The sequence below is a fragment of the Eptesicus fuscus genome, chromosome 16 (assembly GCF_027574615.1).
Source record: "Eptesicus fuscus isolate TK198812 chromosome 16, DD_ASM_mEF_20220401, whole genome shotgun sequence".
Taxonomy (NCBI): domain Eukaryota; kingdom Metazoa; phylum Chordata; class Mammalia; order Chiroptera; family Vespertilionidae; genus Eptesicus; species Eptesicus fuscus.
This window is the reverse complement of record NC_072488.1, coordinates 31,768,489-31,796,124: the sequence shown is the minus strand read 5'-3', so window position 1 is coordinate 31,796,124 and position 27,636 is coordinate 31,768,489. Positions and strand designations below refer to the sequence as shown.

Genomic DNA, 27,636 nt, shown 5'->3' with positions numbered 1-27,636 from the left:
GAAAATCGCTGCTCCATAAGTATTTGCTGTCATCATGAATGTTTTTGCTACACATTTTATAACCTGTTTGTCAATTTATTTCCAGATGTTTATTATTTGACCAGCAGTTCTCGGGCTGATTTGGCCCCCCAGGGGGGACATTTTTAGTTGTCACCATGGGTTTCTATGGGCATTTAGTGGGTAGAGAGGCTAAGGATGCTGCTGCCCACCTGGCCGCACAGGACAGTCCACACAAGGAGTTACCCAGGCCCTAGTGCTGAAGCTGGGAAAGCCTGATGTTGGAAAACTGCAAAGCAAAGTTTCGGTTGATGGCTCTGGAGCAAATTTTGCAAATGAGGACAAGTCACCCACATGATTTGGAGCACTTAGCAGCGATTTCAGAGTTTTCTCTCTTCAGCTTCGGCCCTCATGTGGTCTAAGTATAAAGACATCCATCTTTTCCACCTCCGAATAGGAAATTACTCTTTTTAACAAAAGGAATAGAATTTAAAAATACCCAAAACATCCTACCGCAACAATGCGAGCAGAACCAGCATACAAAGCGGGCAGGTACAGGGCAGTGGTCCAAAGAACAGATTGCTCTCCGAGTGGAGAGATCCAGCACGCTGCCCCCATGAAAGCCCAGACACCATCCCACAGAGAATAAAATTGGCAGAAGGTGGTTTGCGGAAATTACGGAAGGAAAATAAAGCTTTCTCAGCAACACAACAGGTAAAGATTCTGCACTTAACTTTAGGCAGACACACCAGGAAAGAATAAAATTGCCAGGAAATAGAAATGAGGGCCCTGACCCATGAAACAACAGCTCAGAGCAGGTGAGAGCATTGTGTGACAGGCAGAGGCACACCAGAGAGACAGAAATCTGGATCAGAACAGTGGCCATTCTCTCCTTCACAGGAGGCTAAGGGCTGCAGTCTGTCACGTGTTTGTCTCCTCAGTGGGTGGAAGACTCCTGAGATCGTATCTTAGTCAAAACAGCTCTCAATTGCTAAGCTCCTGTTACCTGTTAGGTCTCTCCTAAATGCAGTCAATTAAAAGATTATTAAGACTAGCTAATATGAGCTCCCACTATGTGTTAATACCCATCAAGACACTAACTGTGGGCCTGGTACTATTCTCAATAATTTACACTACATAATGATTTCTTTCTTTTGGTTTAGGCCCTAAAGGTCTCCTCCTGTTCAGTGTGCTCATCATGCAGCCCGAAGGGCCTTCAAGGAGATCAGGGCACCCTGGGAAGAGGGTTGGAGTGGCCCAGGGTCTTGGGAGGATCAGAGGAGAGTGTGTTAGTCACTGCTCCACTCCAGCACATCAGCGTGGTGTGGCGGTGACACATACAAAACGCTGCATCTGTAACAACATCCCAAGGATTTTGAAACTTGGGATATTACAAAGTAGCCTAAGGAATATGTTGAAAGTTATTGACAGCTCACTTTGAAATACTGTGAGTCATGACATAAATGAAATACAATAGGGCTCCAGTTATTTCATCAAGAGAATAGTCTACTTCCTGTTCTTTCTTCTCTTTGGATTTGGGTTCCAGTGAGACTTTTCTGGACCCCATGCTTTTCTTATCCCCTACTAGTGTGATCCAGGAAGTCACTGTCTTACCTCTGGCTCTGCTCATTCAATGTTCATAGTCTCTCTCTCTCGTCCTGGAGTAGGTGTCTCAAGAACTCACTTTGCTCATGGTTCCGCTGAGGAGTGAGTCAGGATCACGTAAACTTTACTTTTCATTATTTAACAGATGGGTGTAGTCACCTCGACCACTCACCTTACGTGAGCTGACAAGACCCTTTCATAACACAGCTCTAAGCCCTCTCACATCTTGCAGTGATATTATATATATTGTGGAGCTCCTCAAGGTCATTGCCCCTGACTTACCATCTCTATAATCAGGATGACTAGCACCCCATCTGCTCAATAAAGTTAACATGTCAACGGATTATCAAAACCAATGGTGACAAAAATAGTTGTATAAATGCTTTACTTGTGTGCCTATAGACTTGGTAATTAGTAGGTTCCCAACTATTTGTCAAGTAACTAAAACACACTTCTAGAGCACTAAAATGGCCTCAAATATGTGACACTGACATTTTTGAGAGGATCCATTTTTGGCAAGTCCACACAAATTAAATTAAATCCTCACTATGTCCCCCTCTCATTAGTCAGTTACCATTATTTTAGTAAAATAAATCTACCCTGAAAATCTTGAATCACTTCCATCTATTTCTAAAGCTGTATGTTAAATATGTTACAACAGTAACTAAAACGATCACTAGAGATGGTACAGACCAAAAGCAGAAATATACTTTATCACTGGGACATCCAAAGTATATGCTGAATCCCATCCAAATCATTATGTAATGGCAAACATCAAATGGTGAAAAAAATATATATATGTATATGTATATGTGTGTGTGTATATATATATATATATATATATATATATATATATATATATATATATATATATATATTAAAAGGGATATAATTCTCAGCTTCATTAAGGGTAGGCCAACCATAAGTATCCAGGTGTTACCAGCTAAGGAAATCAGAAGGCAATATTTATTCACTCACTCCTCATTCATGATGCCAAATAACAGCTAAGGTTGAGGCCTGTGGATTCACAGTAGAGGCGGTAAGGAGCTTCCATTCAGAGAACCTGAGTTGTAGACAGTTGTCTTGTTCAGGGAGATGGAAGCAATTCAGAGGGACTTGAGCCTAGGATGTGAGGGACAAGCGGGGCAGGACAGAGGCTGACATGAAAGGCAGAAGTCAGATCACAAAGACCCTCCTACATCATCAGAGGGCTTTGAAATTCATTCTATACTGAGGCATGAGCAGTGGCAAGACCCGATTTCTGTTTTATAGATCACTCTAGCAATGTGGAGAATAATTTGGATGGGACAAGACTAGCTGAGATGAAGTCCAATTAGGGTATTAACAAAGAAGTTCAAGTGAAACATGATTACTCATGGCATACTCTGGACAACAGCAGAAAGAATGGAAAGGATATTGATGGATTAAAAGACAGGATGAGCCCTAATGTTTATCTGAATGTAGGCAATGAGGTTGAAAGAGGAATCCGGAATGGCTCCCAGCTTTCTGGCTGGGTACCAGCTAAATGGTCATGTTATTGACCAGGGTCGGAAGTGCCAGGAAAAGTAATATATCTAACTCTTTCATCAGATTTTAAAATCAAGATCAAAGAGGGAATTAACAATGTATGAAGCCCCAAATCATCTTTTTTTTTTCATGGCTAGCCACACAACTGGGTTTCCTCTGACGCATAAGAGTGCCAACTATTTCAATTGTGATAACTTTACCCTCATGCCATGATGAAAATATCATCTGATCAAGCAATATAATGTTCTTAGAAGGAAAGTAATTTTGTAATATCAGTGCGGGCAGGTAAAGCTTGAAGATATATATATAGTTCCAAGAAAAAAAAATGACAGTAATTACAGAGATTAGCCTTTTTACAGGAATTAGAGAGGGCCACCCCCAGGAAGGAGAGAATTCGTATCCTGAGAGGGCGAAGGCAGCAAACACCCTGCGTCTCTGCAGCCAGAGTGACAGCAGGCAAAGCACAGTGAGGGCCTGTGAACAATAGCTGCTGAACAATAGCTAGGAAATGGGACAATCGGATGTGCGCACTTTCTGCCTCTAAGTAATGAGCTTATGTGCTTAATTCTAGCCTCCTATGAACCACCCAACTCCCAGTGAGGAGCACTGAAATGTGCAGAGGAAAAGGAAGGGTACATCTCAATGGCGTCATCAGGTTGACAATCAGTAGTTCAAGTTTACCGCATATGTGCATACTTTTAGGTCTTGGGCTTATAAAAAAGGGAGATGAGGGGGAAGGGGGGCGGGCATGAGTAGGACTAAGAAGGCACAGAACTGAATTGCCAGTGTAGACACAAAAGCAAAAAAGTCCTGCTAACAAACACTGCATTCGCATCGCAGAGCAGAGCCGATCCGTGCTTGTGTTGAGTGCCTCCGCTCTCCCTCAGGGCCCAGTGGAAGACACGCACAGAGCTTGCACCCTTGGGACTAAACAGCCACGTAAGATAAATGCTTGCCAAGTTGACTACGAAATGCTACCTGGTGAGGTGGTGGTTGCTGCCCTGGCTTGAGCACAAGGCAGGGCCTTCAGTTTCATCAAGGACTCTTCCAGGACACACAGCTCCCCCACAAAATAGGAAGGTGGAGAGGAGAGAGAGGTGGACAGGGGGACAGAGTCAGCTTCATACAAGGGCAGCCACCTCCCGGGGAGACGTGTTGATAGTACAAGTAAGTACAGCCGCTTGTCAGACTGCACGTCCTAGGCCATTTGCTGGGAGCTGTATCTTGGAGCGACACAATGATCCTGCACTGGACAGTCTATGAACACACCCATGGCCAACATGACGTGGGCAGCGGGAGAAACGGCATCTCCCGTTAGTGAGAACAGAGCACACAGGAAGCAGGGGGAAGCATGAGCCGTTTTCACAAACAGCTCTTACTAGGAGGGAAGGAAGAAAGTGACTTAAAAGTAGGTTTAAGTCACTAACAAACAATTTATGATGGAAAACACGATTTTCAGATTCAAACTTCTATATGCTCATTTAGCAAATAATGCTCACAAAGGTATGTCTAGGACCTACTAGAGAGTTAAAATATAAAACAACTTGGTAGAATTAGCATAGAAAGGAAGTTCAAAAGTCATCCATAACATATGAAAGATTAAAAATGTTAAAGATGCCGCTCTTTTCCGCTTGCAATGCACTCCTTCCCCATCTTTAAATCTCAGTTTCCCAGGGCACAGTCCACAAACCTCTTCTTTTTCTCAACATTCTCACCGGAAGTCCCAATTCAGTCCATTAGCCATTTATTCTTCCACAGTTTTACCTCTAACCCTGAACGCTCCTCTGAGGTCCAGATGTACCTACCTAACGCTGTATGTAACATCCTCAGAGACGGCCAACATCTCCCATTTACCATGCCCCAAAACAGCTCGATTCCCCTGCACCCGCTAAGCTGTTCTCCCAGTCTTCCTAGTCTCAGCACACAGCACCACCTATCATCCAGTTGCTTAGCTCAAAATCCAAGGAGTCAGCCTTCATTCTTCCTAGAGCCACCTCACGGAACCAGCCCTGGGCTGCCATGCACTGCACAGTCTACGTGAACAGTCCCTCCAGGTCCTCGGTGCCCACCTTAGGAAGCCACACGGGGTCCCTTTCCCGTGTATCCCCCACCCAGCCTGTCACAGAGCACTCCGGGCTCCACTTCTGTATTGTGAAGCCAGTGCCTCTCACCATCTCCACCCGACCCCTTAGTTCCAGCCACGGTCAGCCCTGAGTCAACCAAGCCAGCCCCCTAACGAGTGTCCCTCTGTCCCTGCTCTCGCACTGCGTCCGTCTTCTCTACCCAGCATTGATGGCGACCTTTGCCATGTTAACAGAGGATGTCACAACCTTGCCCCGTTCCTCCTATGGCTTTCCATCAAGTCAGACCCAAATCCCAACACTTGACCTTGGTCAACGAGCCCACAGGGTCTGTTCCCTGCCTGTGTGTCTGACTTCATCTCCGGTCACTCTCCTTCTCACGCTGTTCCAGTCACACTAGCCGTCTTACTCCTGTTTCCTCAAACGTGACTCGTTTGTTCCTACCTAAAGCTTTGTCCTTGCTGTTCTTGCTGCCTGTAATACCCTTTTCTAGCCGCATTGCTTTCTTCCCTCAGGTCCCCGCGGAGGTCACTTCCTCAGGGTGGGGGAGGGTTCTAACTCCATGTAAAAGGCCCTGTCACTACAGCCACTCCAATTTTGTACCCTGCTGTTGTTTTCTTCATAGTGATGATCACTCCCAGGCATTACATATTTTTGCTTTTTTTTAAAATAATGATCCACATCCTAAAATGTAAGCTGCATAAATTTCTTATTCAAGGCTATAGAGCTGTTGTCTAAAACAGTATCTGTACATAAGAGACACAAAAAAGTATTGGAGGGAAAAAGCAGTAAATGAATGGCCAAGACTTCCTCCTCCCGTTCCATATTTGTTAAGGTTGCTTTGGTGACTAAGAAAAGCAGTGGAGGCCCACGGATCACTTCCCATGGAATGAATATCCCTGTACCAATCTAACGATAAATGTAAAACTTCTTCATTTCAAATAGCGAGGTCACTGCTTTTGCCTAGCCTAGATTCTGGGGACGAAAGATCGCATATATAACTGAAATTCAAAATAGCTTTCCCTAGTCCCTCCGTAAACTCTGACCACAGCTAATGGCACAAACCAAATCTGCCCAGTTAAAAATTTTCACTTTCCTGAAGTTTCTGGGTGAAGGACTTAAGAGTAATAGCAGGGCCAGTATTCTGAGTGCATTACCCAAACAAAGGATCAAACTAAACTTTAAAATGCACAGCTGAAATTTTCTAGAAAGCTGACTAAGAAATTCTGAAAAGTGACATTGTAAAACTTTAGGAAAGGCAGATTTTTAAAATGGAACTTTTTTAAAATTAGAAAATTTGCAATAGTATCATCCTGGAAAACAACCAGGTTAACCAGTTTAAAAAAAAAAAAATGTTAAGGCTGCCTAGAGATGTCTTAAAAAGAAAGTGAGAAGTATTTTGCCTATTCAAGAGAAAAAAAGACCCAGAGACTAATGAGCTCCATAAGCTGCCTGACCCTCAGCAAGTCACTTGTCCTCAACGCTGAAATGGAGAGGCCTATCAATTAGCCTCATGTGGCGGCGGTGAAGGGTGACTAATAGACTTGATTGCAAGGCGCTCGGAAAACAGTAATTGCTATAGAGAGCTCTGCTATCAGTCCCCACCGAAGCACTGCGAGTGAACACATTTGGCCCTTTTCGAGCTCTCTTCTACCCCTTGGCTCTTGTGGTGTCCATCAGTCCTAGTGACAAAGACAAAAAGACAAGTGAGGATCCTTCTTGCTTTTCTACAGGTCCCATCCTGACGCTCAGGAAACACGCTGGACACAGGAACGAGCCTTTGTTCTCCTTTCCACGCACGCGTACACCAGAATTAAAACCACAATTGGACAAAGATCGTGGAAAAGGAGAATCCTATCTAATAAAACAGTAATATGCAAATCATCACTCCGCTACACTCACAAGCCACGCCCACCAGCCAATCAGAAAGCGAATATGCAAATACACCTAACCAAGAGGGCTGCAGCCTCGGAGAGCTGCGGTTGTTGGAACTGGGATATTGGAGCTGAAGATCAGAGGGGAAGATCGGAGCCAGTGGGAGTCCCCCACAGGTGATCAGAGCCAGCTGGGGTCCCCTGCAGGCGATCAGAGCCAGCTGGTGGTCCCTGCCCAGGGCCCGAGCCTCAGCCAGAGGCTTGCGGCATTGGCTGGGGGCGGAGCTGGGCCATTGGAACCAGCTGGGGTCCCCTGCGGTGATTGGAGCCAGCTGGGGGTCCCTGACCAGGGCCCAAGCCTCAGCCAGAGGCTTGCGGCATTGGCTGGGGGCGGAGCACCGGATGGGAGACAGCTGGGGGGTCCCTGCCCAGAGCCCAAGCCTCTGCCAGAGGCTTGAGGCCTTGGCTGGGGGTGGAGCCCTCGAGCGGAGCCAGCTGGGGGTCCCTGCCCAGAGCCCAAGCCTCTGCCAGAGGCTTGCGGCCTTGGCCGTGGGTGGAGCCGGGCGATTGCACCAGCTGTGGGTCCCTGCGGGTGATCGGAACCAGCTGGGGGTCCCTGCCCAGGGCCCGAGCCTCAAACAGAGGCTTTCGGCCTTGGCTGGGGGTGGAGCCAGCTGGGGGTCCCCTGCCAAGGGCTGGAGGCTTTAGGCCTTGGCAAGGGCGGGACCGGAGATTACAGGAGACAGGTGTGAACTACAGAGGAAATACCTTTTCTGACCTCTCATTGGCTAAGCTCCCTGTATGCCACTGGTAATATTCTTAGTAACTTGGGTATAAGAATCCAAAAAGGTGATCTAGGGCTTTTCCACCACACTCCTGGAGAAAAAAACGAAGGTCCGCTGCTGGAGGGCTAAGAAATGTCATACCCTGCCCTACACGGTTTGGCTCAGTGGACAATGCCTAGGTTTGCCAACCAAAGAGTCCAGGTTAGATTCTGATCAAGGGCATGTACCTAAGTTGCAGGCTCCTCCCTGGCTGGGGCCCAGGTCAGGGCTCATGAAGGAGGCAAGCAATCTAAGTATTCCTCTCACTTTGATGTTTCTCTCTGTCTTTCCCTTTCTCTTTCACATTCTCTAAAAGTCAATGGAAACATATACTCAGGTGAGAATAAAAAAAATTAAAAAAAAAAGAAAGAAATGTCATATCCTATGAAAGACACATATTGAAAATGCCTAAAGAAAGTTGTCATTTTTTCTTGGTGAAGGGACTGGAGTCCGTGTTGATGAAAACACCTTGGTGGCTGAAGCTGTCAGTAGGACATCCCCTAAGGGCTCCCAGTATGTGAGAGGGGGCAGGCTGGGCTGAGGAGACCCCCCCCCCCCAGTGCACGAATTTCGTGCACCGGGCCCCTAGTATTAATATAAAGGACCTGAAAAGCACAATTCACTTAATTCTTACCAATAATCTCCTGATTTCTCACTCTTTCACAAAATGCCCTCATTACAAGCGTGATTAATTGATTGCTGAGCTCCGCCTAAGCTGGAAGTGGATTTCCTCCTCATTCCCTGATAAACATGGATTTAGAATTTCACTCGTCTTTGAAGGACTCTATAGAAATTCATGTTCTTCCCGAGCCACCAGCCACATGGTGTCCATTTTAGAGACAAGCCTGCCCCACGTTATCTAAGCAGCGATCTCTCTGAGACGCGCAAGAACAGCCAGGACACAAAAGCAATAGAATCAATCAATCACTAAGGTCCAGCTTCAGTAAGCATTCCTGTGTGTTTCAGAAAAGTGCTATGTTTCTAGCTGGCAGAGACACACCTATTGTCCTTCCTGTAGGGGACGACCCGCCCTTTCAAGTCAAATGCAAGCATCTTCATCTCCAACAAATTTTTATCCCAAAGCTAAGTGGTTTGTTAGGAAAAATTACCTTTGCCTCTTGCTCAATGATCCCTCTGGTTCCATCACAGCACATTTCAAAGATACTGATAAGTTAGGGCAGGTTTGGGGATGGTAGGACAAAGGAACTTGAACCAATGAAAAAGTAAAAAATACTTATTGAAAAAAGTACATGTATATAGTAAATTCTCCATGTACAAATGAAAATTTATGTAACAATGAGACCCCCCCACCCCAATTTAAAAAAACAAAATACCAATATTAAGAGATAACCCAAATAATTGACAGATTATTCTAGTGTGGAGCAGAGGTCAGCAAACTATTTGCAGAGTTAAATCCAGCCCCTTTCACCTGTTGTGGAAATAAAGTTTTATTAGAACACAGTCACACACATTCACTTAGATATTCTCTGTGGCTATTTTCAGCTGTTCTCATGCTACAGTTGCTGGCATGAAAAGCTGCAGCACCATGTGGTTCACAAGTTTGAAAATACTATCGGGCCTTTTACTAAAGAAGTGCCAACCCCTGGTAGAGAGGATGAGAAGGTCACTGCAGACGGCAATGGTCTGGAAGATTCTGGAGAAGGAGGCAAGCAGCTTAAAGATAGCGATTAGACAAATATTCTTCCCTATGTTATTTATCTGAGGGCTGGAAACATCCTGACGACTGAGAAGTCTTCCCATGCTGAGGAAATCTTTAGAGCGATGAAGTCTCCCAGTGAATAGCAAAACAGATGGACTAGAAACTAAACCGAGTTTCTTGGCTAATTCCAAATTCAGAACCCAGAGATACCACACCAGAGGTTTGTTTTGGATGGTGGTGCTGTTTTCATAGCTATCTTGCTTCTACAGAAACACACTCGCCACAAGACAGGTTTCAGAAAAAAAAAAGAATCGCTAGACCAGTGATAACAAAAGCTGGACACAAATCTCGCCTCTGCCCATTAGCAGACATTCTCTCACCGACAGGGGCCCGGGGCCCACAGCCAGGACCTCCGCTGGTCCCCAGGTTGCAGTCAGAGCTTGCGACAAAAACAAACATCCACCCCGTCATTTGAAAGAAAGAAGAGCTTGTAAAAATAAAAGAAGTGGACACCATCCTTTTCATGGCCTACCGTGTCTCTCCTTGCGTCCTAAAGACTTAAGACTCTTAACACTTAAAACAAGTAGGATTGATGTCCTCAAACAAAATTAACATAAAAGATACATCTGAAATAAAATGTGTCATTTCATAAGGCAAAAGGTATTAAAAGATCAGTCTGCTAACATCAAGCATTTTCTACTGGTTTAAAGACCAATTAAATTCTTATTTATTTCTACATCCTACTTATTACTTATTAAAATTACTATGGCATCAATTTATAGCCCTGAGAAACCACCCAGAATGGAGAGATGTCTTATTCTATTCTCATGATTGATTCTGAAGAACTCTGCTACTATCAAGATCCTGTGCAGGGTACTTATTTTAAGTGGAAAACACTGGAGTGGCAGCTGCCCTTACCTGCTCTCAGGCCCATCTTTATCTCATCCTCAAGTGCCAAAGACACTATAACTGGTTTCCCTAACCAAGAAAATCCTCCTCCTCCATCTCCTCCTCTACAAAAAAAAAAAAAAGTGAACGCCAAACAGCCACATGAGTCACCTTCTTCACAAGTGACCATTTAGAGCAGTGGTTCTCAACCTTTCTAATGCCTCAAACCTTAATACAGTTCCTCATGTTGTGGTGACCCCCAACCATAAAATTATTTTCGTTGCTACTTCATAACTGTAATTTTGCTGTTATGAATCGTCATGTAAATATCTGTGTTTTCCAATGGTCTTAGGCTCTACAGCAGCGGTTCTCAACCTGTGGGTTGCGACCCACAGGTTGAGAACTGATAGGGTCGCCTAAGACCATCGGAAAACAGATATTTACATGATTCATAACAGTAGCAAAATTACAGTTATGAAGTAGCAACGAAAATAATTTTATGGTTGGGGGTCACCACAACATGAGGAACTGTATTAAGGGTCGCGGCATTAGAAAGGTTGAGAACCACTGATTTAGAGGCTCAAGTCTTAGACCTCAGCAAAGTCCTCCTATGTTGGCAAGGAACCTCGCTGCCATCACCAGCTATCTTACCATTCACAGAACTCACTGACAAAAGGATGTGTGTGTTGCAGGTCAAGGAACCACGTAATGAAATAGGAGTGGGGTAGGAACAGGGAATGGAAAGGGAATGAGGCTGGTCCCAAACAAAATAACCAAATTCAAAATGCAAAGTTGCTAAAGCACCCTTTGCCTAAAACTCTCTGCCAGAAGAGGACATCCAAATTCTAACTAGCTTCTGCTAACCTTTGGCACTCAACAGAAGCGTGGCACCCAAAATATAAAGACCCATCATTCCCACACAATTATTTGTGGATAAATTCACTGGAATTGAGATTTGTTTCTGAGTGTGCATTTTATGCTTTATTTAAAACTGAAATTTCTATAGTTGTGTATATCAAATTCCTAGCGTATGAAAATGTTTAAATAAATTAAAAAATCCCTCTGTTGGCATTATGACACCCCTGCCTTGGGTGTCAGAAGAGCTGACACATCTTGGCTACTGAAAAGCCTCCTATCCGAGAGCCAGCCCTTACAGTGTGTGAGTCCGGGATGGCTCCATCCGGTCCCGGGCTTACTGTTTGTTACCTGTCAAACGTTAGAACTCCTGCCTCCCAAGTTGTTCTGTTGCAAGTGAGGCATTGTAGGTGAAGAAAAGAAAAGAGAGTACCAAATGAGATTTACATTTCTTCTGTGATCCTTACATTTCTATATTCATTCTTTTTTTCTAATATAACTGCTAAGAGCAACAGCTACATCAGCAATTTTCAACTTTTCATCTCTTGGCACACATAAACTATCACTGAATTCTGTGGCACACCAAAAAATATATATTTTGTCGATCTGACCTATACACACACACACACACACACACACACACATATATTTTTTACAAAAATAATAATAATTACCTACCGTTTTTGTTCCAAAGTAACTTTTTAAAAAATCAGGTGCCTATACTTGTAAATAAGGATTTCTGATACCAAGAATTAACAATCAGACACAATCATCTTATGCAACATGACCATATATGACCTATATATTCATGGTTCAAGTCAGGGCATTCACACTGGATGGCTACTGTGTTGGTTGTTGTCATTTTTTTTTTTTTTTTTACAGTCTAAGGGAAAAGAGATCAGTTCCCCTGACTAAATAGTCAGGTATTGCATGTTTTAAAAATTCATGCAGCACACTGGTTGAAAATCGGTGAGCTAGATGAACAAAACTACTAAAATAATTATTAGTCTAAGATTTGGAAACAGCCTAACTGCCCACCAGCAGATGAGTGGATTAAAAAACTGTGGTACATCTACACAATGGAATACTACACTGTGGTAAAAAAGGAGTTCTTACCATTTGCAACAGCATGGATGGAACTGGAGAGCATTATGCTAAGTGAAATAAGCCAGGCAGAGAAAGATAAATATCACTTGATCTCACTCATTTATGGAATATGACGAACAACATAAACTGATGAACAAAAATAGATCCAGAGACAGAGAAACATCGATCAGACCATTAAACCTCAGAGGGAAGGTAGGGGAGGGTGGGGGTAAGAGGGAGAGATCAACCAAAGGACTTGTATGCATGCATATAAGCCTAACCAATGGTCATAGACAACAGGGTGAGGGCATGAGGGGGGAGGTAGGGGGGGTAATGGGGGAATAAAGACACATATGTAACACCATAATCAATAAAGAAATTTAAAATAAAATTTAAAAAAAGAGTTTTCAGCAAATAGGTTAGCTGCCTCCTTATTCTTTCATTTTTCTCTTTTTTTAAAAAAATGATAATTCAAAAGTTGCTTCTACTCTGTTAACCTATATTATGAAAACTCCAAAAATCTCAAAGAGGATAAAATTCTGAAACAGGGCTTGCTAATCATTTGTGTGACTCAATTGAACACTCCTGCAATCACAGATATTTGAGGTACTAAGAAGTTTGAGGACACGAAGTTCTCCCAAAGGAAAGAATTAGACCAGGTAAATACACTGTCATCAAGGATAATGGAGCACTTTCAAAACAGAGGAACAATCTTTGAATTGACTGTCTCTTTACCAATAGTAACACTTCCTTCTCACCTCCAGGTCTGAGCTTAACACTAGAACCCTGTGGTATGAAGTCCTTTCTCTACAGGCTTTGGACCTGGAGCAAGGTAGAACCCACGCATAGTTGGGATTGTCTCAGCCCAGAGAATGTTGGGAGCTACTGGGGCTAGACATCACTGCAGCAGCCAGTCAACAGCCCAAGTGAGGGCCAGGCTTACTAGTTATATACTGGAGGAGGGTATATAGGTCATCTCAAAGGCAAGTTCATGGGGTTGAGAGAACAGATTCCACCTGTTTCGCCAATCCACACGGGTGTGGCCACAGTAAACACAAGCTACCTTCACTTTCAGTAATGCCACATTTACAAATGTGCGTGGGTTGCTTATCAAAATACTCCACTGCTTATTGATACAGAAACTACTCTGTAGAATTTTTAGAATAAACTCATAAACCCAAATCAGGGGTGGGAACCTTTTTCCTGCGAAGGGCCATTTGGATATTTATAACACCATTCGCGGGCCATCCAAGACTATCATCTTAAGAATCAGCCTGCTGTATTGGGTTAAACATTTAATTAACTCACCCCTGATGCCTTGGCAGGGCCAGACCAAATGATTTTCCGGGCCTTACATGGCCCGTGGGCCGGACATTCCCCTCCCCTGCAAATCTTCTCATACTAGGAATGATTACCGAGCCACCAAAGGCCCCTAAGTTATAAAACAATTAAGGCAAAGCCTGTATTTCAGATACTCTTTCTTCATACTGTTTCTCTACACCTACTTTAATTAGCTTCGTAGGTTACCAGGCTACCAGGTTATATAGGCTCAATGGCACGCAATCTGAAAGATACGATATAAAAGCTCCATATAAACTGTAAAAGCAACCCTGGTCACTGTCTCACAGGGCACCTACACTTCCTCTTTCATATTCCATGTCATCCACAACATCTAAAGAAAGGCCCAGCCCACTTCTTGCTGGCTATGATTTCAGATGCTTTAGTCTGCAGAATGAATCCAATAAATCAGAAATCCTTTGAAAAAAATATGTTCTTCTCCCGGACATTGTTCCTTCTCTGTATCACAAGTAAAGACTTCGATTTATATGAAGGCACTCTTTTGTTATTCTCAGTCTAGTCAATGTAAAAATTAATGTATGCTAACTCATGGGTTTGTTTTTTTTCTCACAGTAATTTATTTTGGCTTATCTCTGAATGGAATTACTGAAAAAATATATTACATTTTAAAATAAAGACTATACATTCTTTCGGTATAGAGGTAAATAAGTTAATTTTCTAACATGTCCTATATACTGTTATTATCTCATTATTTAACTTTTTCTCCCTCTGAAATATCATGTCTCCATTCATTACATGACATCATTTGAAATATTTTACATGTCATTTTTAAAAATTGTTTACATTAGTTTATGTACTCAAGAAAATATCCTAAGTTCAGGGGATCTTTAACTGTGATTTGTATCAACTTTTAAAAGGCATTTCCTTTTCAAAAAGTAACAAGACTTCATAATTTTGGGCTCTCTGAAATACTGTGTTTCTGAACTGGATATAAAGTCCAGCTCTAGGATGCTTGTAGGCTACCACAGAGACCATGGCAGAGCGAAGAGCCACAGGCGATGACAATATTCCACGTGTGCTTCCTGTGAGCGCCTCTCTACCACTGGAGAGAACCCACGCCGCCTCCACATGTTTCTCTCTCTGTTCTCCAGTAAAGACCCCCCCCTCATTCTGGGACCTGGTAACTTTGCATGGGGACAAGACACGGCCCCGAGCTTTCTTTTATCCTTGGACTCAGAATATTCAGGACTGGAAAAGAACCACACTTACCAATAAAGCACCTGGCCAAAGAAAAAGCCATAAGGACTTATCACACTCGTTTTAGTCTTAGATAAGTATATTGGTAGGGAAAACTAGTGCCTTTCAGTTCATTACACATAATTTTATATAATGAATAAAAATAAACCTTCAGAGGATGCACATTATCTCTCAAAACACACAAAAGCTAACACGGCTTAAGACTAGTACATGAGCTCCACTATACACATATTTGATGTGATATGAATCTCAAAGATATATACCCCCAGCTGTATGGGGTTTAAATAAATGTAATAGATATCTGATGAGATTTTATTAACATCAGAACCCAAAGAGGGAGAATAACTCACAATGACATAAATCAGCAGCTGTAAATAAAAGAACAAGTATGGTATTAAGTTGTAGTTTTAAAAAATTTTACATCAAAATAAAAAGGGGCACCCCGATCTTGTGTGGACATCACATATGAACACAGACTTTCTCCAGATAGAGTCATGGATTACAGAACTGAGAGCTGCCACATCACCTAGGACAGTGGTCGGCAAACTGCGGCTCGCGAGCCACATGTGGCTCTTTGGCCCCTTGAGTGTGGCTCTTCCTCAAAATACCACGGCCTGGGCGAGTCTATTTTGAAGAAGTGGCGTTAGAAGAAGTTTAAGTTAAAAAAATTTGGCTCTCAAAAGAAATTTTAATGGTTGTACTGTTGATATTTGGCTCTGTTGACAATGAGTTTGCCGACCACTGACCTAGGACAACCCTCTCCTTTACAAGGCACAGTGGCCACACAGAGGTCAGGGGCATCCTGGCCCAGCAGCTGATCTGCCACCACCCAGGGCCGCTGATCTCCATCAGTGTCTGCCCCAGCATGTCACAGGGCCTCCTTTAACCACTGGTTACCAGCAGTCCAAAGTCACTGCTGACCATGTCCCCACTTTCTAAAACGACAGTTATATTTTTCTTATTTTTCACACAGGATAGCCTTTTAAATATAATTTAATAAAATCTCAAATCACTGAGAAATTTATTTAAACTGCCTTATTTTTCCAAGAATATAATTATTTGTCTACATTACATCTTTTATGTATAATACTAGAGGCCTGGTGCATGAAATTCATGCATGGGGGGGGGGGCGGTGAGGGGGGGTCCCTCAGCCCGACCTGCACCCTCTCACAACTGGGAACCGCTGGCTCCTAACTGCTCACCTGCCTGCTTGCCTGATTGCCCCTAACCACTCTGCCTGCCTACCTGATCACCCCTAACCACTCGCCTGCCTGTCTGATTGCCCCTAACCCCTCTGCCTTCCTGCCTGATTACTCCTAACCTCTTGCCTGCCTGCCTGATCACCCCTAACCACTCTACCTGCCTGCTTGATCGCCCCTAACTGCTCGCCTGCCTGCCTGATCGCCCCTAACTGCCTCTGCCTCAGCCCCCACTGCTGCGGCTTCATCCGGAAGGATGTCTGGAAGGTCGTTCGGCTGTCCGATCTAATTAGCATATTATGCTTTTATTATTATAGATATTTACATTTAGGCAATATAAATACTGCCTATAATCCTATCTAATAAGAGTAATATGCAAATTGACCATCACTCCAACACACAAGACGGCTGCCCCCATGTGGACACAAGATGGCCACCACAAGATGGCCAGCAGGGGAAGGCAGTTGAGAGGGACCAGGCCTGCAAGGGAGGGCAGTTGTGGGCGATCAGGCCAGGAGGGGAGAGCAGTTGGGGGGGACCAGGCCTGCAAGGGAGGGCAGTTGGGGGTGATCAGGCCTGGAGGGGAGGGCAGTTAAGGGTGACCAGGCCGGCAGAGGAGGGAAGTTAGGGGCAACTGGGCCTGCAGGGAAGGGCAGTTCGGGGTGACCAGGCCTGCAGGGGAGGGCAGTTGGGGGGGACCCAGGCCTGCAGGGGAGGGCAGTTAGGGGTGACCATGCCTGCAGGGGAGGACAGTTAGGGGTGACCAGGCCTTCAGGGGAGGGCAGTTAGGGGCAATCAGGCTGGCAGGGGAGCAGTTAGGCATCAATCAGGCTGGCAACAGAGTGGTTAGGGGGTGATCAGGTTGGCAGACAGAAGTGGTTAGGGGCAATCAGGAAGGCAGGCAGGCAAGCAGTTGGGAGCCAGAAGTCCTGGATTGTGAGAGGGATGTCTACTGTCCTAAATGGGCAGTTGGACATCCCTCGAGGGGTCCCAGATTGGAGAGGGTGTAGGCTGGGCTGAGGGACATGCCCCCCCCCCATGCATGAATTTCGTGCATCGGGCCTCTAGTACATTTATACTTGTCTACTTTACATTTAGAAGATATAGGTAATTACCAATTATCAAGAGGCACCGACTTTAGTTTCTTATGTGTTAGAAGCACCTTCACTTTGCTCAGGCTACGGCAAAGAAAGAAACTAGAAGCGCTTTTACATGAAAAATGCCTACACCCCACTGGAGGAAAGGTCTGAACCAGAATGAAGAAGAGAACAGCATGGTTTAGATGCTGCCTTAGGTACATCAGCCACGGAGGTAGTGATCTCCAGCAGGGAACAGAGATTGAATGGGCTGTGCAATAGAATTTACATTTAATTTAATTCTGAAATCAAACACTACCCAAGATTTTCCACTTTCTATTCCTTACCCAATTAGAAAAGGACTGTTACATACTTATTTTTTTTAAACTTTTGACTTCAATTTAGATTAAAAATAAAAGCAAAAAGTATAGAAAACCATTTTGACAAGGCACCATTAATTTCTCTTATAGTTCCATCTCAAAATTCCTCCATATTGCTTCTCATTCATACATCTGTGACTCTATTTGAGATGACTGCACAGCAAAACTTGATGCTCAGAGTCCCATCATTTTTTTGTGTGTGACAAATTCTGTCAAGGACAAGTAACAGGAATGCTGCTATTTTTATGGCTACTACAAAAAAACCCACAAAACAATTTAACATCCACTAGTGATAGAATTACTAACATGCCAGTGTAGATATATAAAAGGCAGCACTGTTAAACATTATTGATACCAATGTCCATAATAACTGACCACTTTTTAAATTCAATAATTCCAGTTAATAAGTTTAATAAGTGGCATAATTATATTTTCTATGCATTGCAGCTCACCTATTTTCTCTCACTAGAATGAAAACTTCTTATCACGTACCAGATCCTCAAACACAAGCCCTTAAGCATGAGGAGAAGCATAGACGATGTTGTACAAGCCTTCCATGTCGCCTTAGACATTTCCCTATGAATTTTACTCTTCGATATCCTCTCTGAAAAATTTAACTTTTCCCTTAATCCAGTCTCCATTTATTTATGTTCTCCAGCATGACTTTTCCCCCCATAAATTTATTTTCCAAATCTATTTGCCTCTTTTATTCCACTACACCCACACCACTGGGGTAGCTCCCACCTATCCTCTGAAAACTCTATAGAACTATACCTAAAAGCCATCTTTCTTTTCTTTAATTACATAAATCATGGTGATTTAGAGAAAATGATAATCCATATGCACGATTCCTCCAGTGGAGTCCATTTTTCCCCAATGTGATTCTAGCAGCAACCAATCCTTAATGGTTTAACTTTTTTTTCTCTTATCAGTAACATCCAGATTCTACTCAGGTTTTGCAACAAGGAATTCCTATCCATGAAAAAAAAATTTTTTTGGCACATATTACTCCTCAGAGGAGGGCCAGAAAGGTAATTTCCATGAAAATAACAAAGAACACCACCACTTGCTTTAAGTATCCTGGGAAGCATTACCCTATGCTACTTTTAGAGCAATTCAAGCCCTATATGAGCCATATACTGTATTTATGGTCCCAGAAGACAAAAATGACTTGCAAAACAAAGTCAGAAAAATGTGAAAAGGAGAAAGGGGAACAACCATAGCAAGTGTCTCCACAGCAAAAAAGAAAAAGCACCTGGGGAAATCCATGTGTCAGAGAGAATCCGCCCCTCTCTGCCCTGAGCACCATGATCTGCATAAGCACAGGACAGAGGGAGCTTTTCAGAGACTTGACCAGGGATCTGGGGTGGTTGCCATGGAAGTGAACTATTCCATTTCTTTAGCTCCTGTGCCCCTTCCCCCAGCACTTCTGGCAACAGTAACAGGTTCTTTCCCTTTGTTCAGAAACTGCTCTGGAATGGCCCTGCCTCTTCCCCATGCACTGAAAGATTGCAGTGTGAGGCCACACTGTCACCAAATTACAGGAGGGGGAGACTTTTCATTCCCATTCCTAAAATTAGACTCTTATTTGCCTGCCAGCACAACAGAACTAGAACCACTTGCTGAAAGGGGCCCCTTCAATAGTGCTCCCAGTTGCCATGGCTCTCAGACCCACTTGCTGAGCCCCAGCCCTGGGGCAGGCATAGGCCACTGGGCAGTCAGGCAGGCACCTTTTACTGCTCCTGGGAACCTCTCTAAGATGCTGGTCTCAAGAGGAAGGTAGTTTGGTTTGGAGAGGGCCTCTGGAGCACGGAGGAGATCAGAGTGCTTTCCAAACAGATGCTGGTGCCAGAACACTGGATGAAGGGAACAGATTTCCCGATGGGACTTTTAACAAACGTACTTAATTGACTTTGGCATCTCAGCAAACTTGTTTCAAGTCTCGAGCCCTACAATGATGCAAAATCGAAGCTCAACACAGAAGAGGTGATAACAGTTTTGTTTAATAGGTAAAATAGTTTTTACCTCACTGTTATGTCTGAATAGTGACTAGTGTCTTCAAAAGACAGTACTTTTGAAGATAGTACTGCAGTGAACATGGAAATACAGATATCTCTTTGAGATTCTAATTTCAATTCGTTATCTATAATGAAATCATCAGAATGGTCTTCTGTATCATCCACATTAAGTTATTTCCTAGCTAAGAGATTTCATTGCAGATTCCGTACATAATCATACTGACTAGGTCTGAATTAAAAATCCTCATGACCATCAAGGAAAGGACAATGGAATGAGCAGAGAGATCCAAGCAAGGTGTCTGAATTTGGGCTAAAATATTAAACTTTATGGGTATATACCTTGAAAACTACTACTGTAACTGTAACTATCTGTGCCCCTACCCGCCTACCCCCTGCCTCCTCTGACTACATCCTGTAAAGTATGAATTTTTCATGCAAATTTGAGTATATGTGTTTGTACAACCAAACTTTGATTCTAAAGTATTTAAAAAATGTGTCAGAGTGAAGACTACAATGAATTCTTACAAATTTAAGAAATATAGAATATTTCCCTTAAAGCAGAAACAGAATAAATGTTTTAAGAAATCTTAGATGGCTAATCAGATACCACGTTAATTTTTAAGACATGGTAAAAAAAGAATTTGACAGTAAGATAAAAACAGATTTAATAATACATTGAATTTTATAAATGTTATGAAGTGACTAAAGGAGGCACTGTGTATGTGCTAGAGAGAACACTGAACAGGCCTACGTCTTGGCCTGAGTCGGCCCTTAATCAGCTGTCTCCGCCCCTCTGAACCTTTTATGCCTTTACTGAAAGAGAGGATTGCCCGATGTAATATATAAGGCTTTATCCAACTCTGAAGATCTTTATCCACAGAAAGTTTGTGTTTATGTGTAAAAGTATATAGGTAATAGGTATGTTCCATTTAAACTTGATATAAAATTCTGACCAGCCAGTGTGGCTCAGTGATTAAGCGCCAACCTATGAACCAGGAGGTCATGATTTGATTCCTAGTCAGGGCACATGCTTGGATTGCCAGTTCAATCCTCAGTAGGGGGCATGCAGGAGGCAGCCAATCAATGATTCTCTCTCATCATTGATGTTTCTATCTCTCTCTCCCTCTCTTTTCCTCTCTGAAATCAATAAAAATATATTTTTAAATTTGATATAAAATTCCTTACAATAATTTTACACCATATTGGGTCTTTCATTTCATAAATTCCTACTTATTTTACTGTGCATGACTCTACCTCACTTGATTTAAAAGTTAGTCAAACTTAATATATAGCAGCTATATTTAACACACAAACTTCATTTAGGGCTCATCTCACATTAAATATACACAGAATGGAGTTCACAGGCCAGTCTGAGCAGTTTTAGTATTTGAGAGGTTAGATGCAATTCTTTGAAATATTTTTAAGTGTAATTTTAAAACATGTTTATGTGTTTAAGAAATACCTAAGTTCAAGTGATCGTTAGTGATCATTTGCACCAACTTTCAGGAAGCACATTCAGGGATCATTCATGTTGTCACATATTGCAGGATTTCCTGCTTTTTAAAGGCCAATTCCTCTCCCATTGTATGTATACACCATATTTTCTTTATTCATCTGCTGATGGACAGTTAGGTTGCTTCTGCATCTTGGCTGTTGTAAATAGTACTGCAGTGAACATGGAAATACAGATATCTCTTTGAGATTCTAATTTCAATTCGTTAGGATAAATATCCAGAAGTAAGATAGCTGGATCACATGGTAATGTGCCAAGTGAAATAAGCTGTCACAAAATGATAAATTCCACATGATTCCATTTATATGAGATATCTAAAATAGTCAAATTCATTGAAAGAAAGAATGGTGGTTGTCAGGGATTAGGGGGAAAGGGGAGTTGATAGTCAACATGTATACAATTTCAGTTATGGAAGCTGAATAAGTTCTGAGATCTAATGACAAACGCATACCAATAGAAAACAATACTGTATTGTACATGTAAAGATCTTTAAGAGGGTAGATCTCATATTGTCTTCCTATCAAAATAAAAAGTTTACAAAAAAGGCATTTCCTTCTCAAATAATACCTATCAAATACCACTGCATTTTCTGAAAATAATGAGACTTCATATTTTAGGACACCTTTGGTAACTGTGTTCACAAATTAGATTTAAGGTACAGCTCAATTGTCTTGTAGGATATTCTAGAAACCATGGCAGAGCTAAGAGCTCTGTGCTCCCTGGGCAAACTACACATATGTTAGTTTGGAACATATGTGTAGTTGGCCTGCCATGGAACATATTAATATTCCATCTACACTTCCTGTGGGCTCCTTTGTACCACTGGGTAGAACCAACTCAGTCTTTATTACGGTTTTCTCTCTGTTCTTGCATATAAACCTTTCATTCTAGGATTTGGTAACTTTGCATGGGTATAAGACTGGACCCAAACTTTATTTACACTCAGGCCTACAAAATTTAAGAGCTGGGTGGAACCTTGTCATGTATAAATTAAGAAATGGAAGCCTTTGCATCTAACCAGAGAGAAATCCACAGCATTTATGACACTCACTTTGCTTATTTTAAAATATGCATAGCTAGGGAAAAGTTGTGACTTTCTTTTCATTATATGCAATTTTATATAAGGAATAAAAATGAGCATGGAGATTTCATCCTCCGGGAAAATGCTTTACATAATTATTCTAAACACTAAATTATCAGCAAAGAAGCTGGACCCAGCCACAAAAGATATTTGATATACTTGAATATCAATTGCCAACTATATTCTTATTCCTATTTATCCAATGACAAGTGGTCATATTTTTTAAAACTTGGGAACAAAAAAGAATTCCTTCTAATCAACTGCACAGTGAGAAAGCTCTTAAACTGAAAATCAAGTTTTTAGATACTGAGACTATTTTATGCAGTGATGTTAGCTTGTTGCATTGAATTGACCTTGCAAATCAGCTAACATCATGCAATCAGAAATCGTTTCTGCGGGGAAATCACATAATTATTTGTAACAGTCCCAGTGACGTCTAAAATTGCATAGCCTGTGTGTTTCCCCGCCCAAGTCCCAGTCTTCCACAAGGATTCCCTTTTATGACTCTCACTGTCTATGTTCATTTCAGTTGTGTTTCTACCAAGTAATTGTAACTGGTGATTCTATCGTATGTATTTTAGCTGTAAATGAAAACGTCACTAACAAGTACAGAAATTTAATGGAAATATTACTTTTGAATTGAGAGAGAGCTATTGTTTTCTTTGCATATTATTTAAAACAATGGATTTTTCTTTGAATTAAAGTAATTTGGGCACATACATAGCTGTTTAATTCTATATATTTTTCCATTTTACCATCTCTGATATTAGCAAGAATCTGACTAGAAATAATTGACATCTTTTTTTTTTCTTCTTTATGGTACATATGATACTGGGGCATCTCACATCAGTAACACCTTAGATTCAATAAAACACAATCTTTCCTAGCCACTTCTTGTGGAGAAAAAACAAAACAATCTTCTTTGATAGAAAATAGCAGATAATTTTAAAAACATTTGCTTGAACACTTTATACCTTGAAAGTACTCTTAACTGTGTAAGCACTGTATATTTAATATACAAACATATCAAGTATAGATGAAGGCTTCTGATTTCCCTTCAAGACCTCTAACACTCACGTTTGCAGATTTTTAGAAATCAACCTTGTAATCATTTTCACGTTTGTAGTCCCTCTTTTTCGATAAGATAACACACACGTTAGCATTTTGATGTTGATGCCAGCATTTCCACTCACAGGAAAACTAAGAAACATCTTTTTTTTTTTCTCTCTCTCTCTTTTCATTTACATCCCCAGTTGCCTCTGAGATGGTATAACCATAGATAGTGTTCATAATCCACTAATTATATTTTTTTCATTTTTTGGATCAGGACCCTAGCAGTCATACAGTGAATCCAATAAAAAAGGAAAAATGGCAAAGAAAATTTGAAAATGAAAAGTATAGAAGGCAAAGAAAAAAACTCTACATGTACTTTATTTCATGGTACAAATGACCCTTTCTGTCATCATGAGTTTTAACATATGTGTAGTTTGAGAAGGGAGATCATTTAAGTTCATGATTTCTAGCCAGATGGTTGGCCAGTGGAAGAAGAGAAAGGCATTCTCACAGGCAGATCCCGACAGTCCAAACCATCATTACTGACCAAAAGTCATTTAACAAAACAAAACAGGATTTGAAAAGACCTAAAGTGTCTTCCCAAAGCATATTTGTACTAATGTTTCTATTTCTCCTCCTGCACTGTAACCGGTCTTTGTATTTCCATTTAAACTACTATTACTAGCTATTTGAGTTTTAATTTTCCCTTAGTCACTTATGAGATAGAAATAATCACCAAAATGTGCAAAGAACAATAGCGAACATGCTTAGAAAGTTCACTTTTATGAAATATTAAAATACGTTGCTGTCTACATGTCTGTAAAGGGAAGCAACCTAGAATCAGATTCGCTCAACTCCTCACAGAACATTTCCCAAGAACCACCCCCTCAAAGGACCAAGATCATTTCACCAAGAATTTGGCCCATGGAAATAATTTTATAAGGAAAATAGATGGCAGGCAGTAAGCCCCAGACAAAGCACACTTTACATTCACCAGGGAAAAGAAATGAGGACCCAAAGTAAAAACTGTCAATTACTGCCATCACCTTGTTGTGCTGAAAGGTTCAATTATATCACAAAGAACTTTAGAACGTGCTAATTTAATTAAAATATGACAGCTTCAATCTACCTAAGCTTTCCCTACCTCACAAATTAGCAAAATTTTTATTTAAATACAAGCACCTTCTCTATCTTCACCAACGACATGCATAATGTATACGAGCAGTGCTATCACAGTACTTTCTATTTCCTTTCATTTTTCTTTTCTTCTTCCTTCCAAAATTACTTTACATTCTTATTTCAGACATCTGCATCTTTTATTGTCACAGTTTAAGAACCTGCATAATATGATGGCCATTATGAAAAGTAATCACACTCCACACTGATGAATGGCTACTTACAAAATGATTTCTATCATTTAAAGGAGAAAATGTAATTGAAACTTCAAACTCCAAATAAAATGCTACAACTCAAATGACACTGACTAGCTACGAGCTTCTTGAAGTCACCCACCTGGGGCAGCATGCGATTCTCTTCCTCCAGCTGTCTTACTCTTGCCTCCAGCTGCCTAACATAGGACAAGGTTGATTCTAAAATTGAAAAGAAAGAACTCACATTATACACACAGGTCTTGTTTGGTGCACTGTCAGGATATTTCTGGCTTGATTTATTCAAATCAGGTAGTGACTACTAAATCTGTTACTTAAAAAAAGAAAAGAAAAAAAACAAGTTTCCTTCCCCAGAAAAACAATAACAGAAGCTATTGAAACTACAAGCAGTTTGAACAATTGGACAATGTTAAGGAGAATTCGAGAAATTTATATAGGTGGTGGGATTGTAGGCTTTTGCGGCACTATGTAGTCCTCAGAACATTAGACATCTTGAAGACAGCTGTTTCTTCTTTTCGACTTATTTTGTGCATTTTGGGCTTTCAATGAGCTGCACCACGCATAAGACTTTTGTAATGTTAATTATAACCAAAATAAATTACAAGGTCATATTAAAAATAGAAAATAATGTTTCAAATAGCCAGTTCCCTTCATTATACCAATAAATATTTCAGATGTTAAGACCAACATTTTGTTCTTGTCACAGATCTACAGATATTAAGACGGTAATTCAGAGAATGGCTATGAAAGGGCTAAATAATGAGAGTTAGGCTGGATTTTGACTGTCATTTTGGCTGTGTGTAACAGAGACCCAAGTTTCCCCAAAATCTCCAGGTTCACCAGGGGCAGACTTGAAATTCTCGTTTTAATTTCATCACAAACTCAGGTGTGTGCTGAGCTCACAGTCAGCATCATGCTTTTCCTGTTCCCTAGTGAAACTCGAAAGTGCACAGCTTTACATCAGGAAAGGGATCTCATTTTGAGGAACAATCTGACAGTAATATTTTTCATAAAAGTGAAAGTATTCAAGCACATCATAGAGAACAAGCTGCCACTCATTACCCAAGAACAAACATTTCAGGTAAATGTACATAACACAGAATCCAGAGCATATTTGCAGAGTTAGCATTAAAGCAGATCTTCCTCAGTGCGTGTAAGAGGCAAGTGTTTGGAGCCCCTAACAGTCTCAATGTAGGATGAATATTGATGCAAATTAATATCTTGATCTGAAATTCATCATGGAAACTCTATAATTTTTATATGGAAATAGATTATATGACCTCAATTTCACATTTGTGACCTCCAAATCAACATTTTATTTTCTTAAAATACATAAGAACTTCCAGTCCTTAATTCACAAGTGTAGCACCTAAGCTCATCCCTGACGACTTTACACAAGCCTGTTTTCACAAATATTTGCAGAAAGTCGTTATCGCTGACATGAACATGACCACCCACGGATCTCACACCAATGGAGAACATAGCCTTGAGCGATCCTCTTACAACATGGAAACACAAGAGGAAGGAAACTGAAGACATTTGCTAGAAATACGCTCTCATTTTTTAGCTCAATGAAATGTTAAGAGTTTGCTTTATAGATTCTTCCAAATTGAAAAAAAAAAGTATACGGCATAAATGAATAACAAGCATATTGATTTCATGAATCTGCTTTACTCTAGCAAATGAATACGTAATTTGTGGATCATGGAGATGTGAATGTAGATTGCCTGATGTACAGTTTTGCAAGCCCCAGTTTCAACTCTAGACAGCCGCTTGAGAAGGGCCATCCACGTGAAAAGTGGTCCCAAACATTCTATTTAGACCATGAACAAACACATTTCTTTCCTCATTTGTCCACAATTTACATCTGACCTTTACTGTCCCTACACTATACCATGCCTGAGGCTGTAATACTTAAAGCAGCTGAAATGACCATACAGAGTGCTTCAGGTGATATTTGAAAAATGTCACTAAATGGATTTTAATTCAGTTCAGTCTCTTTCATCTATTTCTCTTATTTTTAAATCTTTGCAGTTTACATATTTGATGTGATGCTTTCACTAAGTTTCTATTTGTATTTCAAAAGTTACATCAGTACAAAAAAATGGGGGGAGTAAATTCCTAAATTTGGAAAACATTCCTTTCTCCAATTTTTAATGTCAAATTGCAGTAGGTGAAGTTCAAAGCTTTGTTTCAAAGCATTCAACTCAAATATAGGAAAAGCTAGGGAATATTTTACACAGGTAAAATAATGGGAAAAAATAGCTTTATGATAAAGACAAACCTAAGGGTGTTGTGAGTTCATTCATTCAACAAATATTTACTGTGGCACTGATTTTTCTCAGGTACTACTGCTCTAGAGTTGGGATGAAAAGATGACCAGCTATCGCAAGTCTTAGGTTCCTCAGAGCACAAATTCCACTTAAGGATTCCACGCCCATATGCTGTGATCCAGAAGGCCCTACTGTTCCAGGCTCAGCCCTAAGTCTCTGCTGCAATTATTACTTCACAATGAAGGGATAAAACAAATGAGAAAACTTCTGGGGGTGGGAGGGAAACAGGAAGAATAGCTGATCTGCATGCATAAATAAGAGAACGCATGCTGTTAGTTGTTTTATTCATCAGGAAACTGATTATATAATCATTAAATGGGAGTGGAATAGACAAACATTTTTCTAAAATATACTGTAAGGTCATCACTGAGTCCCCGAATCCCTTTATGATGAGACACTGGGAAAACCACCCAATCCTTTGGGGAGTGAGAGAAAAACAAATACTTATTTTGTTAATCCCTTAGGGTTTCAAGGTTTATTTTGTTATTGCACCATAAACTAGCTAAGCCTAACTATTAGTACATAAGGAATAATGGGATAGAAAATATGTGGACATTTGTAAAGTAAGAAGCTCCATACTTTCAAAATATTCACATCATAATCCCCATCCTCATCCTAAGTGATCATTATTTAAAAAACCTG

The 27,636-nt window shown here is 41.2% G+C and overlaps 1 protein-coding gene across 3 annotated transcripts in view; it reads right to left on the bottom strand.

Annotated features, from left to right (window-relative positions):
* Positions 1-27,636, bottom strand: part of CCDC85A (coiled-coil domain containing 85A) — a 194,271-nt gene that overhangs the window by 34,674 nt on the left and 131,961 nt on the right. For 2 of the 3 annotated variants that reach the window (XM_054728153.1, XM_028139889.2), the window contains exon 3: positions 24,786-24,862. The exons of the other annotated variant lie outside the window; for it this stretch is intronic. In XM_054728153.1, coding sequence (XP_054584128.1) covers positions 24,786-24,862 — 77 coding nt within the window. The remainder of the gene's footprint in view (positions 1-24,785; positions 24,863-27,636) is intronic. 3 annotated transcript variants of the gene reach the window in all.